This window comes from Artemia sp. Qi Xiang Cuo, chromosome 19 (assembly GCF_049724085.1).
Source record: "Artemia sp. Qi Xiang Cuo chromosome 19, ASM4972408v1, whole genome shotgun sequence".
NCBI classification, from domain to species: Eukaryota; Metazoa; Arthropoda; class Branchiopoda; order Anostraca; family Artemiidae; genus Artemia; species Artemia sp. Qi Xiang Cuo.
The window spans coordinates 50,043,609-50,064,155 of record NC_142812.1 but is presented as its reverse complement, the minus strand read 5'-3'; the positions used below and the strand labels follow the sequence as shown (position 1 = coordinate 50,064,155).

The 20,547-nt window shown below is 35.2% G+C and overlaps 1 protein-coding gene across 1 annotated transcript in view; it reads right to left on the bottom strand.

Annotated features, from left to right (window-relative positions):
* LOC148940956 (uncharacterized) overlaps nucleotides 1-20,547 on the bottom strand; it is a 140,481-nt gene that overhangs the window by 92,818 nt on the left and 27,116 nt on the right. The window contains exons 3-5 of the mRNA XM_089104763.1: nucleotides 18,627-18,681; nucleotides 13,302-13,414; nucleotides 1,926-2,154 (exon numbers count right to left, since the gene is read on the bottom strand). Of these exons, the coding sequence (XP_088960889.1) occupies nucleotides 1,926-2,154; nucleotides 13,302-13,414; nucleotides 18,627-18,681 (397 nt within the window). The remainder of the gene's footprint in view (nucleotides 1-1,925; nucleotides 2,155-13,301; nucleotides 13,415-18,626; nucleotides 18,682-20,547) is intronic.

Genomic DNA, 20,547 nt, shown 5'->3' with positions numbered 1-20,547 from the left:
TTTGTGCTGCTTCTTTCACGTTTTCTACTTTTGTACTGCTTTATTTCTTCTACTTTGTACTACTTTCTGCTGCAGGCAGGGTTATAGAAACTTCGAAAGGTGCTCATTTTATTTTATATTTAAAGTTTTTTTTAAGAATTATAAGTAATTGAAAAGCAATAAGGCCTCTCCTGTACCGTGAGACAGCTTTCGCGCAATAGTTAAGATTTCGAATAAACACGCCTTCGGGGATGGCATTGCCTTCACAGCTCCTTGGACAAGGGCCTTAAATGCTGCAAATTGTCAATGATTTACAAAAAAAAAATACTTTCAACAAAGAAGATTCTTGATAACTAAGTCCCCTAGAGAGGTCGCTAATTGATACTTTGTCTTTGACCATGTCACCGGCAAGAGAGAAAAGCTAAGAATCGAAAAATAAGTTTTAAGCACTGTTTAGCCGTAACGAACAGAAACTAAAATACATAGTCAAGCAAACTCAAAACGAACAATCATAAATAGGCTAATTATTACCACAATTACCACAGAACATAAATAGGGCTAGCTCCGCTATGTTTGTGGTAATTTATTACAGAAATTACCACAAACATAAACAGACCTACCTCCACTAAACCTTTTAATGGTCAGAGCGCCACTTACACTTTACTCATAACAATTTGTAGTTTGAGCAGCTTATCTCTTATTTGCGATAATATCAACAACATCACAACAAAAAAGTAATGTTAAAAAATAAAAATGACGAAACTCCATCCTCCCTCCTACCCCGGCTCTCAAACACTCTTCAACGGCTTGAGTTGCATTTGCCACGATATATATTTTGAACGGTTTGGTTTTATTCATCGAAACATCCAAAAAGAAAAAAGCATATTAATAAAAAGATTACGAGAAAGAAATATTTAAAATAGACTGATTACTTAGTACTTATTGATATTAGTTGTTGCAAGTCTCAGCGATTTTTTATCTTAAAATATTATATTAAACCGTAGAAGGTTTTTAGAAGGTTACGGGGCGATAATCCAAATCTTGTTTGCAGTAATTTCTGTTCGGATTAAGTTTGACTTACCATCCATTTTAATTTACAAACTCTTATGTTTCAATTGCTCTTTCATAATAGTTTCTGGCATCCATCCATTGTAAATTCAGTTCGCTCTAAGTTTGATTTATTATTAGTTATTAAAAAACATAGCGAAATTAAGTTTCTCAATTTGTTTCATTCCGTCCATTGTAAGCTGCGTAGGAAAACTTTCAAACCGTTGACATGTCTCAATCCCGCAGAAAAAAACAATTGCGCAAAAAAAAAAAACGATTACGCAGAAAAACAATATGCTTGCACTCTTTCCACTTCTACCCATTAATCTTCAGATCTTTTAAATTCTCAATCTGTCCCCCGACAAAAAAGGAAATATCAATCCTATTTTCGGTAGAAAATCAGAAGATGGCTCTCAGGCTGAGACCCATCTACTGACTGTCTACCATAAAACACTGAGTTTTTTGCACTGTTTGAAAAAAGTGAGAATGTACTACGGGCAAGATCAATGTATGTGATCTATATGTGCTACACCAGGGTGGGCAATATTGCACAAACACAGCTTTCAAAAACAAGCACAGCTTTCCAAACAAGAGTGGATAAAACTTACTGGTAATGGCATATTTTGGAAACTTTGTCGGTTTGGCGGTTGGTATAAAAAGGTGTAAAAACAAGAAAAACAGAGGAGAGAAAAAAGAGTCAAGATTTGATAATTGCAAGCTATAATTATCAGCAAACTTTGCCTTTCACTCAGGTTCGATTCCTGGCGTGACCACTGTTTGAAAAAAGTGAGAAGAATGTACTACGGGCAAGGTCAATGTACGTGATCTATATGTGCTACACCAGGGTGAGCAATATTGCATAAGCACAACTTTCAAAAACAAGAGTGGATAAAACTTACTGGTAATGGCATATTTTGGAAGCTTTTTCGGTTTGGCGGTTGGTTTGAATTAGTTTTTGGGCTTGTCACCTCTGGTATTTCTTGGGCTGTTCTTCCTGGCCTGTTTCCATATCGCAAATTTGAAATATTTGAGGAATCTGGTCTTGGTTCTCTATTAGACTTGGCAAACGACACGTGGAGATTGTGTGGTAGAGCCCCACTTAAACTATTCACAGCGAATTCAGCTTCCCTATAATAATTTATTAAATTCAGTAAATTATAAAAAAAATGCAATTCATAAGGGTGCGAATTAACGAAAATGTAGGAAGAGAGACAAGAATTTTTGCAGACTAATAATAATAATAATAAAAACAAAAAAATGATGGTAGACTAATATTAGCTGTCTATCTGTCTTCTTTTTATCTGCTTGAAAGTCATGCTTGAACCATCGCTTTCTTACGGCTGAGTTCAGCCGTTTAACAATTGCAAGCAGGTATGAAATCTCTTATAAACTTGAGTGTAAACACTACCTTGAACTTATTGTTTGAGCAGGTGAACATCCTTGCGGCTTTAGATGCACCTGAGCAAGACTAACCTTTCAGGAACTCGTCTAAATTTAAAGAGCATATTCTAATTTTGGAATACAAATATCTAAAAAAGAAGCTCAATTTTCTAGTGACGGAGGCCTTGTGGGTAAAAAATGCAGTATAGTAGTTTTATCTATAGTTTCTAGATCTAGGAGGGAGATAATTTTCTGTTTAATTCAATTTTTTTTTCATAAAAATACCAAAACAGGCATTTTTCAAAATCTAGGGGTAAAATTACCCGACATGGTCCGCCATCTTATTGGTAGCCCTGAAATCCACCCACCAAAATATTGCCTAGTGTCAAGTTCCCATTTATATGGAAAATTAAGATCCATCCTATTGGATACTATGAATAAAAAGTTGGATCTAGTCTTCCGTATTAATTAAGAAAACAAAGATTTTTCTGATCGAAGCAAAGATTGAAGATCAAACTTAAAACGAACAAAAATTATTTCTTCGCAGTTTGTACAACAAATATCTGTGATTTGGGTTCAAATAAGTCGTGACATTCCCCTAAATTTGTAGAATTCTGAAAACTAGCGCTTTACTGAAAACAAAAAATTACTCAACAAAATGCGACTAGGAATAGAAAAGTCCTTAAGTACCTTGCAAAGATTAAAGACCTATTACTTCGAGTCTCTTAACTTTCCCTAAAAAAATTTCGAATTTTGTCAAATCCAAGGGGCATATTATACTCAGTACCAATGAGAAGTTGAAAAAAAATTCATTGTTTATAAAATACTGTCCCATACGAAAATATATATATAGATTTTTAGAAAACTAAAGGACATTATTTTACATGTGTAGTTAACATAACTTACTGACGTTCTTATTATTCTGAGCTTCCAATGAGGAATTATATTTTCGTAATTTTTGATTTTCGGACCTCAACATTTTCAGAGAATTTTCAAAAGTCATTTGTCCAAAAAGGAGTAAAAACAAGAAAAACAGAGAAGAGAAAAAAAGAGTCAAAATTTGATAATTGCAAGCTATAATTATTCACAAACTTTCCCTCTCATTCAGAGGTTCGATTCCTGGCGTGGCCAGTTATTTGGTTTGAGACGGGGTCAGTGGCGTGACTCTGTAAGCTCAGCCAGAGTCGGTCCAGCTCTAGATGGGTACCTGGAGAAATCTGGGGAAGGTAAACAGGGAGTGTGTGCGAAAGCAAAGGATGGCTGACCCCCGTCCCCCCATTGTACTTCCTGGCTGAAGGGCCTTGAGACGGAGATCAGAGCCACCGGTTCGGACTTTAAGAAGTCTAGTGCCATATCCTTTACCTTACCTATCACTCAGACTATCTGTTTCGGCTTTTTTTCAATTAACCATGGCTCTCAATTTTTCATCACAGTCCACCAGTTTGATTTTGATTCAAAAAACCGACTGACTTGGTCTCGGCATTCGGCCTAACCTCACAGTCTACCAACTTGATTTTAATACAAAATCAATGATTTTTGAATTAAGATCAAGTTGGTGGACAGTGATGAAAAAGTTGAGAGCCATGGCTAATTGAAAAAAGACAGATAGAGGCCGTTTTCACGAGGACTTGAGTTGAACTCGACTTCAAGTTCCGCGTGGATTTATGTTTTCGCGGTGGATGTATGTTTTTGCGTAAATCCTCCTCGAATCCATCTAAAGTTGAACTTGAAGTTGAGCTCAAATCCATCGTTTGTTCAACTCTGTGTTAATAGCAGAGTAGAACGTCAACCAGCATAGAATTATAAGTTGAACAAAATATGGATTTTATCTATCTTTCGTTGTTCTCACAATGATTTTAGTTGAACTCGAGTTCAACTAAATTCCTCGTGAAAACAGCCTCATAGTCTGAGTGGGAGGCAAAGCTGGCATAAGCTTTTCTCAGAACTGTAAAAAAATGATTTCATTTCACTTGTTGATATTTTATTCCCTTTATTTGCAAGCTGAAAAGATTCAAAACTTAATTCTCTTTGAGCTATCTAATTAATCAAATTACCCTAAATAAGTTTATAATTGCGTCGAACAAGAGACAATCATAAGCCCTTTAGGTAGGTAAAAACATTATCAAGGGTTTCGAGCTCTCTTTTGAAATTCCTACAATTTTGTTTTGGTAATAAAGATTTTTACCATTAAAATTAATCAGTAGTTATCATTTCTGAATCAGCTTCTAATGACAATTTTTCTGAACGGGCAGTTCTTTTATAAACACGTTTTTAAACTTTCGGTTACTATGGGCTGTGGTTTGCTCTTTAACTAGATTTCTTAAGAGGCTGAGAGGGGTTGACCTAAAAAACATGTTATTTGCCTCTGGTTTTTAGTTTTCGATTGTACGGATTTTGTACCCTTGCCATGTTTCCCAAGATTTCTACCCCTGATTTCTACAAGATTTCGCATAGGAATTCTGGCAAATTCTTTCAGTGTAAAACTTCCCCTCCCCATGGAAAATCCCCCAAGTAAAAAATATGCTATTTTTGGTACCATCTGCTAGTTTAAGATGAAGTTATCAAGGGAAATTTACAAAGCGCCACGTAGCTTTATAATGAGTCATTAAACATCTTTCTACAATAAAGCACCACGTAGCTGTATAATGAGTCATTAAATATCTTTCTAAAATAAACATTTTTCTACGATAAAGCATCACGTAGCCGTATAATGCATCATTAAACATCTTTCTACGACAAAGCACCACGTAACTTTATAGTGATTCATTAAACATCTTTCTACGATAAAGGACCACGTAGCTTTATAATGATTCATTAAACATTTTTCTACGATAAACATCTTTCTACAATAAACCACCACGTAGCTGTATAATGAGTCATTATATGTCTTTCTAAAATAAACATTTTTCTACGATAAAGCACCACGTAGCTGTATAATGAGTCATTAAATATCTTTCTAAAATAAAAATTTTTCTACGATAAAGCACCACGTAGCTGTATAATGAATCATTAAAAATCTTTCTAAAATAAACATCTTTCTACGATAAAGCACAACGTAACTTTATAGTCATTCATTAAACATCTTTCTACGATAAAGGGCCACGTAGCTTTATAATGTTTCATGAAACATTTTTCTACGATAAACATCTTTCTACGATAAAGCACCACGTAACTTATATAATGATTCATTTAGCATCTTTCTACGATAAACATCTTTCTACGATAAAACACCACGTGACTTTATAATGATTCATTAAACATCTTTCTACAATAAACATCTTTCTACGATAAAGCACCACGTAACTTTATAATGATTCATTAAACATCTTTCTACAATAAACATCTTTCTACGATAAAGCACCACGTAGCTTGATGATGCTTCATTAAACATTTTTCTACGATAAACATCTTTCTACGATAAAGCACCACGTAACTTTATAATGATTCATTGAACATCTTTCTACAATAAACATCTTTCTACGATAAAGCACCACGTAACTTTATAATGATCCATTAAACATCTTTCTACGATAAAGCACCAAGTAGCTGTATAATGAGTCATTAAATATCTTTCTAAAATAAACATCTTTCTACGATAAAGCACCACGTAGATGTATAATGAGTAAATAAATATCTTTCTAAAACAAACATTTTTCTACGATAAAGCACCACCTAGCTGTATAATGAGTCATTAAACATCTTTTTACGATACACCACGTAACTTTATAGTGATTCATTAAACATCTTTCTACGATAAAGCACCACGTAGCTTTATAATGATTCATTAAACATTTTTCTACGATAAACATCTTTCTACGATAAAGCACCACGTAGCTGTATAATGAGTCATTAAATATCTTTCTAAAATAAACATTTTTCTACGATAAAGCACCACGTAGCTGTATAATGAATAATCAAATATATTTCTAAAATAAGCATTTTCTACGATAAAGCACCACGTAACTTTATATTGATTCATTAAACATTTTTCTACGATAAAGCACCACGTAGCTTTATAATGATTCATTAAACATTTTTCTACGATAAACATCTTTCTACAATAAACCACCACCTAGCTGTATAATGAGTCATTTACATTAAACATTTGTCTTTCTAAAATAAACATTTTTCTACGATAAAGCACCACGTAGCTGTATAATGAGTCATTAAATATCTTTCTAAAATAAATGTTTTTCTACGATAAAGTACCACGTAGCTGTATAATGAGTCATTAAACATATTTCTAAAATAAACATCTTTCTACAATAAAGCACCACGTAACTGTACAGTGATTCATTAAACATCTATCTACGATAAAGCACCACGTAGCTTTATAATGATTCATTAAAAATTTTTATACGATGAACATCTTTCTACGATAAAGCCCCACGTAACTTTATAATGATTCATTTAACATCATTCTACGATAAACATCTTTCTACGATAAAGCACCACGTAACTTTATAATGATTCATTAAACATCTTTCTACGATAAAGCACCACACAGCTTGATAATGATTCATTAAACATTTTTCTACGATAAACATCTTTCTACGATAAAGCACCACGTAACTTTATAATGATTCATTGAACATCTTTCTACAATAAACATCTTTCTACGATAATGCACCACGTAACTTTATAATGATCCATTAAACATCTTGCTATGATAAAGCACCACGTATCTTTATAATGAATCATTAAACATTTTTCTAAGATAAACATATTTCTACGATAAAGCACCATGTAACTTTATAATGATACATTAAAGATCTTTCTACAATAAACATCTTTGTACGATAAAGCACCACGTAGCTGTATAGTGAATCATTAAACATCTTTCTACGATAAACATCTTTCTACGATAAAGCACCACGTAACTTTATAATGATTCATAAAACATCTTTCTACGATCAGCATCTTTCTACGATAAAGCACCACGTATCTTTATAATGATTCATTAAACATATTTCTACGGTAAACATCTTTGTACGATAAAGCACCACGTAACTTTATAATTATTCATTAAGCATCTTTCTACGATAAACATCTTTCTACGATAAAGCACCACGTAGCTGTATAAGGAGTCATTAAACATCTTTCTAAAATAAACATCTTTCTACGATAAAGTACCACGTAACTTTATAATGATCCATTAAACATCTTTCTACGATAAAGCACCACGTACCTTTATAATGATTCATTAAACATTTTTCTACGATAAACATCTTTCTACGATAAAGCACCACGTAACTTTATAATGATTCATTGAACATCTTTCTACAATAAACATCTTTCTACGATAAAGTACCACGTAACTTTATAATGATCCATTAAACATCTTTCTACGATAAAGCACCACGTACCTTTATAATGATTCATTAAACATCTTTCTACTATAAACATCTTTCTACGATAAACATCTTTCTACGATAAAGCACCACGTAACTTTATAATGATTCATTGAACATATTTCTACAATAAACATCTTTCTACGATAAAGCACCACGTTACTGTATAATGATTCATTAAACATCTTGCTATGATAAAGCACCACGTATCTTTATAATGACTCATTAAACATTTTTCTACGATAAACATATTTCTACGATAAAGCACCATGTAACTTTATAATGATTCATTAAAGATCTTTCTACAATAAACATCTTTGTACGATAAAGCACCACGTAGCTGTATAGTGAATCATTAAACATCTTTCTACGATAAACATCTTTCTACGATAAAACACCACGTAACTTTATAATGATTCATTAAACATCTTTCTACGATCAGCATCTTTCTACGATAAAGCACCACGTAGCTTTATAATGATTCATTAAACATATTTATACGGTAAACATCTTTCTACGATAAAGCACCACGTAACTTTATAATTATTCATTAAGCATGTTTCTACGATAAACATCTTTCTACGATAAAGCACCACGTAGCTGTATAATGAGTCATTAAACATCTTTCTAAAATAAACATCTTTCTACGATAAAGTACCACGTAACTTTATAATGATCCATTAAACATCTTTCTACGATAAAGCACCACGTACCTTTATAATGATTCATTAAACATTTTTCTACGATAAACATCTTTCTACGATAAAGCACCACGTAACTTTATAATGATTCATTGAACATATTTCTACAATAAACATCTTTCTACGATAAAGTACCACGTAGCTTGATAATGTTTCATTAAACATTTTTCTATGATAAACATCTTTCTACGATAAAGCACCACGTAACTTTATAATGATTTATTGAACATCTTTCTACGATAAACATCTTTCTAAGATAAAGCGCCACGTAGCTTTATAATGATTCATTAAACATCTTTCTACGATAAACATCATTCTATGATAAAGCACCACGTAGCTTTATAATGACTCATTAAACATTTTTCTACCATAAGCATCTTTCTACGATCAAGCACCACGTAACTTTATAATGATTCATTAAACATCTTTCTACGATAAACATCTTTCTACGATAAAGCACCACATAGCTGTATAATGAGTCATTAAACATCTTTCTAAGATAAACATCTTTCTACGATAAAGCACCACGTAACTTAACATCTTTCTACGATAAAGCACCACGTAACTTTATAATGATTCATTAAACATCTTTCAACGATAAAGCACCACGTAGCTTTATAATGATTCATTAAACATCTTTCTACGATAAACATCTTTCTAAGATAAAGCACCACGTAACTTTATAATGAGTCATTAAACATCTTTCTACGCTATGGTAGTAACCTGCCACTTCTGCTAATCAGCCGAAGATTTCTGAAACATACTAGGGTGATGTACGAATAACAGTTCAAATAGGGATAAATCCTTTTATTAGACAGTGAAAACAATGATAAAACCTCTGGATATTTCGGTCACATACACACAGACCGTCGCTAGCAGATAAACTATTTTTTTTTATTAATCTAACATCTTTTATTTGTCTTGCATTTTTGTGTAAAGATGTTTCTATTGATAAAGAAATTTCTTCTACAGGGACCTAATTAGGTATAAAACAAAATTTTTGACCTTTCTCCAGCACTAAATGTTCTTCCTCTGTTAAATTTCTTGACGAAAAATTAGCGACACCTGTATTAGGGAATGGGGGACTTCTTTACTTTCAGATAATTTTAAAAACTTTTTCAGCATTCTTACTCTGGAGAGGCGAAAGTCATGATTGAAGTTATTTTTTGCCGTTTTTTGAATAAAAGAAGTCACTTGCACTAACCTTTTTTTGTTCACACCTTCCAGCTCCTTTATTGCAACCATAACTTTCCTCGACCCAGAGAGTTATGCCAAATTTACAACTCAGCAGCGCCCGTCGAACAAGATGGATGAACTGGAAACAGTCTTGCGTCAAAATAATATCTCAGTTACCACCATTACAGAAAGCTGGAATGCGACTGAACAAACTTGTGCTATTTCAGACTTTACCACTTGGATAATCACACAGTGATACAGAGGCCTTAGTCGCGATGGTGGTGGCGTAGCAATATTCTGCAGAAACAACATTACGTAAAGGTTCCTCCCCAACTAGGAGACCCCACTCATGAGTCCTCGTGGGTTTATACAAAGCGCAAAGGACTAAACCAGCGCTTCTCCTGCCTTATTTTGGCAGGTGTCTATTATCCAGAAGGCGCAAGAAATCTTAAAGAACTGCTATTTAGTTTGCAAAGGGAGTTAGATTTTTGCCGCACCAAGTTCAGCTGCCCCGCAATTGATGTGCGTGGAGGTTTTAATCAGACGAATAAGCAGTATTTGGCTTCTAGCCTCAATCTGAAACAAGTTGTCAAAACCGCTACTCACATTGCTGGCTGTACACTAGACTTGATTTTGACAAATGCTGAAAGATTGTACCACCATCCCCACTGCCTCGGATCATTGGCAAAATCAGACCATTATATTGTCTTATAGCAGGCACAAACTCCCGTAGCAGCGCTTAAACGCGTCCCTGTTTTAGTAAGACCTGTCACTGAAACGAATATTCGGTCCTTCGGACGACGGATAAGTCAGTATGATTTCTCAGCAGTAATCAATGAACAAGCCCTGGACAGAGAAACCGAACTTCTAAACTCGATCATGTGCAAAAAGTACGAGGAGCAATTCCTAACAGAGACTGTTTAGAAGTCCTCCTCTGATCGCCCATGGATCAAGATCTGAAATAGAGGCTCTTATAAAACAGCGGCCTCAAACTCATGATAAAGTTTTGCACAATAAGGTAGCTGCATTCTGCCGCGAAAATGGCACCATTCATTAGAAAAGCTGACCGGCAAAACGCGAGACCCTCACTCACGGATTATTAAAGACGACAACTCCAATTTGACAGCCCCAGGGGTGAATAATTTTTTTCACTAATGCACCACTTTCCCGAGCTTTACGAGTGAAGAACTTGCAACGGCTCTCAAAAAATCTAAACAGTGTAGCGAGCGACCGCCAGTAGAGCCTTGTCAAGTTTCTCATCAACTACTGAAATTAAAACCCAAGAGCTCGTCGTACCCTGGTGAAATCCCCGTGAGACTTCTTCGCGAATTTCCTCCCTTCATAGCGAATCCTCTAGAAAGTATCCTTAATCTGTGCCTAACTCTCGACAAATACTTGGAAAAAGTATTGTGCGATGATTTGAGACCAATTTCGCCAGCCCCGTAAAAGGCGAAAGTTACAGAGACATTCATATCAAAGCTACTGCTGAACGACATAGAGCCCCAATTATTCTTAACAATACGGATGCCGTCGTGACTCCAACGCCTCAGTGTATCTCGCCAAGTTGTATGATGATATTCTATTCTGGCTAGAGAAGGGAAAATCCTTCGTAGATCTTGCCATCACAAACTATAGAAAAGCATTCGACTAGATCAGACACCTTGTTACTCTTGAAAACTTGACTGAAATAGGTGCCAAAACTAACCTTTTAGTTGCCAATCTCCTGTCTGGCGGTGAACAGTGTCTTCGCTTTGAACGAAAATGACACGAACTCTTCATTTCTTCTCATTACCTGTGGTACCCCTCAAGGTACTAAACTTGCTGGTATTGTTTTCCTGGCTGTCATAAACTACATCCTTCGGTCTTTCAGGGATAGATACAAATTTGTGGACGATCTGTCCTTCCTACTAAAATATGTACTCGAAGGAGACCTTTCTGTACCGAAATTGGCCCTAACATTACGAATATTTTTCGCACCAATTGTTAACTACCAAGTCTCACTCTCAATGACATGAAGCGCACGGTAATGAGGTCCGACCCTAAAACCAAGAGCTAGTACCTCTCTTCTAGCCTGTAAACAGCGAAAAAATTGTGGGCGTTACCTTCTGAACTGACCGCAGGTTCAACGGCCATGTGAATGAGCTAGCCCGCAAGGCTACACTGTCCTGCAACCGCTTGTTACAATGAAAAGGTTCGGTTTCCGTGGGAAGTCAATGAAACTGGCCTATATGACTCATGTCCTGCCTGTACTAGAATACGCGTGTCCTGTTAGGGGCCCGAGCGTCCACAACTCGGGACGATTGTCTCCCAACAAAAAATTAAATCGTCCCAGTTGTCGTTGGTAAAATACACAGCCATAATATTTTGCATAATAATGAAAGATGAACTTTAATTCGGTTAAATATAACACAATAGGAACTGAACAACATCAGAAATGCAAGCCTTTTTGGTTGTCGAAATGGTTAGTGTAGGGTCCACCTAAGCAGTGGCATTTATTCAAAGAAATTTATAAAGGGGTAAACAATATATAAGGGGTCTGCAAGTTAGTCGTTTTATAATAAGGGAAATACATAAAGTATATTTCAATAGAAATAATCCCTAAAAAGCACTTTCGATCTTCTAGGGGGGGGGGCAGCCCCACCCGCCTCAATTGACGCCACTGCATCTAAGCACTGTCTACTCAAGCACTGGATAATCAATTTAGTCTTTTAGACTTATTTCCTAGTCTATCAAACATTAAAACCAATTTAGTTCATTTCCTTCCGTTCTTTTTGTTTTAATTTGTTTTTCTTTTTGTGCATTAAGCGTTTGTTATAGTTTTAAATTGTGGCGACAAGCCGTTTATTTTATGCTGAATTTCTGAATAAAGAGAAAAAGTAATATATGCCATATGCTTCCATGCTAAAAAGTACGCTTTAATCCCATTGGCTGAATTTTTTTACGGATTTTCCCAAGCCAATCACACAGTTCCTTATCAATGAAGAAAAAAGATCCGTTTTTCAAGAAATGAGTTAATCAATGCATTAGTTTAAATAGTGCTGAGCGACAAATCTGATTGATAAGGAAATCCCTTTCCGGAAAAATTAACAATCCCACCATTTCAAAACCTGGTTGGTTCTCCTGTATGAAGTTTTAAGCCAGTAAAAGAGCTCCATGTTTTTGAGTCACAAGATTTTTTTCTAAGAAGTCCCTCTGTTTCTCTTTGATGTTTCTATTTTTTTTTATCTCGTTTGGGGAATGCCTACATCTAGTGATGCAGCTGACGATGATTGTAAGTGTAAGTAATTACTCCCCTGTTTTTTTTTCCTTACGGAGGAGTTCCCTTTTTTATTTAAGCCATTAAAAAGGAACGAAAAACGTTTTAAGTTTCGGTCTTTATAACAAGTAAATGCTCTCTTTTTCTATGGTATAAATAAAAGGAAAATAGTTTTAATTGATAAGAAAAAAGACCTATATCCTGAAAGCACATAGAGATATCAAGGGGTTACCAAAAGAGTTTATGTTCGTAGGGGCTTTAGCGATTTTTACCTGCATTTTTATGATCGATTTACAAGTCATTGTTTTTTGTTTTGTTTTTTTTTGGAGGGGGAATGGGAAAAACCCAGAAGTCCCCTGGATATAGCCCTGAGAAAAATATAACTTATAGTAATTAAAACTAATTCCTTACTGAGGCGTGTCAAAAGTAACTATTGCAGCCTTGTAGTCAAATTCGGGTTTTGTAGGCAATATAGAAGCCCTGGTCACTGTGCCATATTTTCCAAATATATCACGAATTTCATCCTGAAAATAATTATTCGTAAATAAAGTAAAGGTAGAAAACTAAAATAATGATTATGATATATCACCATAAGAATATATTAGGCACAAAAAACACAATAGAACATAGCTCCTCTTTTAAAACAGAATCGTAGAAAAAAAAAAGAAACAAACGCGCCTTTTAAGAAGAGGTAGCTAATCACAATTTTTATTTGTTTCCATGATGCCTCCTCCAGCCACAAAAGCTGGTTAGAGGAGATGCACGCCTCCAACCAAGTATTTTATCTGAATTTTTGTCAAATGTTCATTAGCATCATTTTTTTTTGTACTTAACCCCGGGTTCCCACTGATGCAATTTCACGAAATATTTCTACTGAGCCGTTGAAAATCGCATCCGTTATTTTAAATTGAAAGCATTGTAGAACCATAAATTGCAAGTAACCGAGAAACTAAACCTCTTTATCAAAAGTTTTCCGTTAATATTTGACAAGCAACATGAGGATTCTGTCTTTTCAATACAAAGTTTTAATAGGCGAGTCCTGGGGAGATTTTTACAAGGAAATGAGACAGGGAGTATTGAGGAAGGAGTAGCCCCTTCATATACGGAATAATTTCTGTTCGTTTTTATTTTTAATGTTGCTCCCTACTTTCAAACAGTCCGTGGTAACCAACTGTAAGTAAGGAGCGACCCGGCTCAATAGTAACCGAAACTCGAAAAAACGGAAAACGGGGTTGGGGGGACTTGGTTACGTGGGAGGACCTTTTCATGGAAAATTTTTTCATGGGGGAAGATAATTTCCATGAAGGGGGCACTGGATATCCCAGTATTAATCAAAAAAGATCAGAAATTAAATAAAAAAAAAAAAACAAGTATGCTAAAGTTTTCAATTACGCTAAAGTTTTTTGTTTTATAAAGTAGAGCTGTGAGAAAGAGCCAAACTTTAGCGTAATAAGCGGGGCACTGAGGAGGAGAAAGCCCCTTTCATATACGGAATAATTTCTGTTCGTTTTAAGCTTTAATGTCGCTCCTTACTTTCAGTTAAAAAAAAACTTATTTTTTTATATTCAATCTATACTAAAGTGGATTGTCATTTTTTTTAAACGTGTCTTTTCAGACCTTTCCCCCTTCTTTCTTCAATTCAAAACATCAATTAAAGGGGTACGAGACAAAGTAAGGCTTAGAAGAAGAGAGGTCTTAAAAGAAGCTAACAGAGAGATATGTGAGTAAATAAAAGGCACTGTTTAGGCATTAACGTCATACTTTAATTTAGAGGTCAGAATCAGGGATTATGAGACAATATAAAAAAGACAAGATGAATCGCTAGCAGCCCACGGACACCAGTTGGGCATCGCTGCTATGGAAGGTCAAAAGAAAAGCAGGTCGTCTACAAATGGGGCTTCAATAGTTAACATAGCAATGGTGCAGTCTAGGCATGTAAGCTAGGGGCGGCTTTTGGATTTGCACTCCTCCCCTACAATCTACCTGCAATTTTTTTGATTTTTGGCTTCCCCTATCATTTCTTATATTTTTCAAATAATTTTTCTATTCCTTTTTTCAGTTAAGTTGTATTTCCCTAATATGTTATCTCTCCCCGAAACCCTTCCTGCGTTAATATCTGATCAGGCATGTACACAAAGGACCATTTTACCGCTTTAAACTCGAGAAATACTACGATTTCCCATGCCTTGCTTTATTTTCAATTAAAGCAGTTTTTTTCATTTACTTCACCTCCTTTCAAAATTTAAGCCCTCTAGAATAAGCTTTGCATACGTTTCTAATGCAAAAAAACAGTTAGGCTACACATTTAATGACAACAGCATTGACAAACTTGATGCAGCGAAACATTTTCATGCTGCAACTATGATCAAAAAGGGGTAAAATGCGATTTATCTTCACACAGGCCATGATCCGAGAATGAAGACCTGCAGATTTTAGTATTTCTTTTACATCTATCAAAATTCTTGCTTTTTCCGATTCTTATCTTCCCAAGGCCACATTGAGGATTTTCTGCTTCTAATGTTTCGTCGCGTCGGTTTTGTTTCTTCAGTAAAGCGTTAGTTTTTAGGACTTCTTTCCGTATTAAGTTTTGACTTTGCTCTTTCCTTTTATCAGATGAAACAAAAAAAAACATAGGTTTTTTTAACTGAAAGTAAGGAGCAGAATTAAAACTTAAAACGAACAGAAATTAATACGCGTATGATGGAGAATGTCCCTTCCTCAATTTCTCACTCTTTACGCTAAAGTTTGACTCTTGGTTTCAATTATTTAAGGATGATTCAAGGGCCGTTTAATTAGAATAATAATCTTGTTTTTTTGTTTAGTTTCTGATCATTTTTTAAATAATGCTGCGATATCCCTCACCATGGAAAATTCCCTTCCCCCACAAAATATCCTCCCATTTACACCCTCCCGCCCTAAAATATCTGTATAGTTTCCGAATAACCAATACTATGTGAACAATGGACAAAGTTCATAGCTTGCAACCCTTCCCCTGGGGACCGTGGGGGTCAAGTCATCCTAAAAGACATAGTCATTAGATCTTTCGACTATGTTGAACAAAATGGCTATTTAAAATTTTTTATTGGGTTACTCTGGGAAAAAGGGACGTGGGAGGGGAGCTAGCTACCCCCCAACCTTTTTTATCACTTATAAAAGAGAACTATAAGTTTTAAAATTTCGATCAAACGAGTCCTCTCCCGATCTTCTAGGATCACTGCTTCGAAATGATCACCCATTGGAAAAAAAAACAATAAACACGCATCCGTTTTCTGTCTTCTGGCAAAAAAAAAAAAGCAAAATTCCACATTTTGCATATAGGACCTTGAAACCTCTTCAGTAGAATTCTTAGATACACTGTATTTGAAAGTGTGATTTTCACCAAGATCATACGATTTTTTTGGGGCGTTTCTCCCTTTTTCAAAAATTGGACAGTTTTCTCCGGCTCGTAACTTTTGATAGGTAACATTAAAATTAACGAATTTTATACATTTTGAATGAGAAGCAAAATTTGATTCATTTGATGTATCTACTGTTATCAAGACACTTTTCTTAGATTTTTTTTTATATAAAAATAAAATTTTATTAAAATTCGCTTTTAATTTCAGAACTTCAGAAAATAAATTGTGCACTGATGTCCTTATATGTCAATTTGGGCGTATAGACAAGAATCAGCCTGTTCAGCCTGTGTGGTGCAATATTCGTAATCAGCACCATCGATTACCCTAAAAAATGCCCTCAATCCAGCTGCAGCAGATGTGTGCCACCCCCTGTGAGATGCAGAGCTTTAGATCACAAACTACACTATTCCGTTATACTGCAGTGATAAATAACAGACATTTTAATTTGTTTAATATTCACTTTAAAATGTGTTATAGTTGCTTCAGCAATTTTGATAATTCGTTAGAAAACACTGCCTTTCCATTTAAAAGCCCCGCTCTTTGTCTAACGTTTATGATACTGAACTTGTTCTAAAAACAACAGTTACAGTTAATCGGTCAACCCAGTAAGGTCTTTTTTTTCTTTTTTTTTTTGGTATAGCGGTTATATCTTTCGACATCTACTCACAGTCTTTACTTTAAAGAACCAAGAACAGTAAAAATAAATATGATTACTTGAACTGTTTAAGTGAAAACATTTTAAGTGGTTAAGTGGGAAAAGATGGGAATTCAAATTTCAATGAAAAAGACCCACTGATACAGTTTTTGGCAGTAACGGGCGCCAAATCAAACAGTTCGTGGTAACGAACTGTAAGTAAGGAGCGACCGGGCTCAATAGTAACTGAGACTCTAAAAAACGGAGTTTTGATACCAATAGATACATCAAAAGAATCATATATTAATTCAAGTATAAAAATTTGATTTCAAATATAAAATTTTCATCAAGTTTAGTTATACTTATCAAAAGTTACGCGCCTGAGAAATTTGCCTTATTTCGAAAAAAGGGGGAAACATCCACTAAACGTAATAGAACTTAAATGAAAATTACATCATCAGATTCAGCGTATCAGAGAACCCTACTATAGAACTCTCAAGCTCCTATCTGCAAAAATTGGTAACGAACTGTAAGTAAGGAGCGACCTGGCTCAATAGTAACCGAGACTCTAAAAAACGGATCAAAAAGACCGAGACTATCAAAAACGGTTTTGATACCAATAGATACATGAAAAAAATCATATTTTAATGCTGATTTCAAACATATAAATTTTATCAAGTTTAGTCTTACCCAACAAAAGTTACGAGCCTGAGAAAATTAGCCATATTTCGAAAAAAGGGGGAAACATCCCCTAAACGTCATAGAACTTTAATAAGGAGCGACATTAAAACTTAAAACGAACAGAAATCATTCCGTATATGAAAGGGGCTGTCCCCTCCTCAACGCCTCGCTCTTTACGCTAAAGTTTGACTCTGTCTCACAACTTTATTTTTTAAAACAATAAAAACTTTAGCGTAAACAGCGAGGCGTTGCGGAGGGAACAGCCCCTTTCATATACGGAACAATTTATGTTCGTTTTAAGTTTTAATATCGCTCCTTACTTTCAGCTAAAAAAAAACATGTTTTATTTTTATGGGTGATAAATTAGCAAAAAAGATCTCATTTATCAGATCTTGGTCGACCTGATAATAAGCTGCACCTTTCACGGTGCTGTTGTTTTGGGGAATCAACAGATTGTTAATGTTTGAATTTTGACGGACGAAAATATCAAATTCAACTGATTAGTTTTACTTATTCATTTTCGCCGTTAAACATGGAAACACTGACGAAAATGTGGTACTGCTCTAAAAGCTTCAACATTTTGAAAACAGCCAAAATAAAAATCTTAGAAAATAACGGTTTTTAGGTATGTATATATCTATGATGGGTCCAACCTGAATCCTTCCAAACGAAAAGCCATACCAGTAATTGGGGAACCAAATCCAACACAACAGCTCTTAATTAAAATTTATGAATTAATCAACAAACTATTATAACTGATTCATGTATTGTCATCAGAAGTCGATATGCATGCAAAATTTCAGCTAGTCAGGCCACAGGAAGGAGTTAAAACATTGATTATAAGATTTGTTAAAATACGATCGTAGATCTAATCAGATTAGTTAAAAGTCATATTAAAACTTAAGAAAATAAAAGGTGGAATTAAAGTAAGGTAAATACAAATTAAACAAAAATTAAGGTACACAGAAATAAAAGAAAGGTATATCAAAGCATAAAATTGAACACAAGTTATTTAAAATTTACCTCTTCCACATCCATTGGAATTTTCTTCACGAATAATTTCTGTCCTTCCCCAGACCTAAAAAATTAACAGAATTTTAAATACCCACGAGACAGTATTCTAGGCCGACCATAACTGCGCATAGGAGGGATCCCACCTTTGAGATCAGTGGCAGAAGACTATACTTTTCGACATGTTCCCCCCGTCATCATTTTTAACCATCATCTCCATAGAAACGCTCCACCCCTTCCATTCTCAGGTTTGAACAAGTGTTCACCTAGAAAGCTCGATTATACGTAAAACTTATCCCGACATTATGTTTTTGGCCATACAGGTAATAATTTTGTCAACATACGTCCTTGGGAGAGGAGGGAGATGTTCCGTAGTTCCGTATGTTCCCATGTTTGACGATGTTCTGTATGTTCCGATGTTCCCATGTTTGAAGGTATTGTTGGATATTTTCAGGGACTAATATTTATACTAACATGAACAGATAATGGTACCTTCTAAAATGACTATCTATTTGTTTCTAGCACTAAAGCAAGTCGGGCGACAGGCATAAAACAAGAAACAAACAAATGTTTAAATCTAAGCAAATCCTTTTAATAACAACTATTAACTACAAAGTAAATACCTAGATATGAGCATTTTTTTTTTTTTTTGTAAAAACAACTTCATATCATTCAATCAAAATCGGCATAAACAACGGCGCACGATCCAGGCACATACGCTAGGGTGGGGGGGGGGGGGAATAATCCATTTTTTCCAAACTCCTAGGCTGTATTATTCAAATTATGAAATAGACACTGTTTTTTATTGTTAACCCCCTCCCCAAACCGAAAAATAATTCCTATATCCGTGCCTAGTACGTAAGGGCGCACACAGGATTTTTTACGGGTAGGGGGGGGGGAGGACAAAAAAAAACTTTAAAAGCGCATCAATAATTTGTTTATATGCATTTTTGTTACGTTTTTATGAGCGAAAAAATTCAGGGGGGGGGGGGTTCTAACCCTGAAACCCACCCCTGGATACGACCTTGCTAGCATGTATGCTAATTTAATCAAAATGGATAAGGTGTTATCAAAATCATTTGATCTTAAATCATATTTTGTTAGATTTTCAGTTGTCTAGGTCAATCGTCATGCATAACATTTCATAGAATACAACTACTAGCTTACTAATAACAACTCTCTGCAGCACCAAGTCACCTGAGTCCAACACAGCTACGCACGCTCCTCCTCTATCCCAACATCACCTTTTCACCTTCACTTACTCCTAGTCTTAGGGACTAATTCTTCATAACATTAATTTTTCAAACCTATTCTTGCACCCTAAACTCGGAAAAACTTCTAAACGCTGGTTCATTGTCGTAACATTTTCATCTAGGATGCTTAAATCATCAGCATAATCAAAATCTAGGAGAGGAAAAAGCCTATCAAAATGAGCCTAAAAGTTTGTGGCCAATCCATACATAGGACCTCATTTAACAGAATTCTACTACTACTACTACTAACAAGTCACTGCAGCAGCACCGCCTGAGGTCCACACAGTTACGCTTGGTCCTCCTCTATCCCAATCTGTACAACACCTCCCTCATTACACCCTCCCAGGATGTTCCTATTTCCCTTAAATCTTTCCTTATGACATCCTCCTACCCCAACCAAGGACGACCTGCTTATCGTTTGACCCTATACGGTTGTCCGAAAAGGACAATCTTTGGCAACTTGTCATTCTTCATCCACAGAACATGCCCTAGCCATGTCAACCCTTCTCTCATTATAGCCATAGAAAGCGGGATTGAACCAGACTTTTACCCAAAACAGTCGTACTTCACCACTGTAGTTCTAATCTTAGTTTGCAGACTTGTCTCCCTATTCTTCCAATTTTTTTGAATTAAAAAAAAAAAAACACGCTGGGCCTTGGCTATTCTACTTTTAACATCTT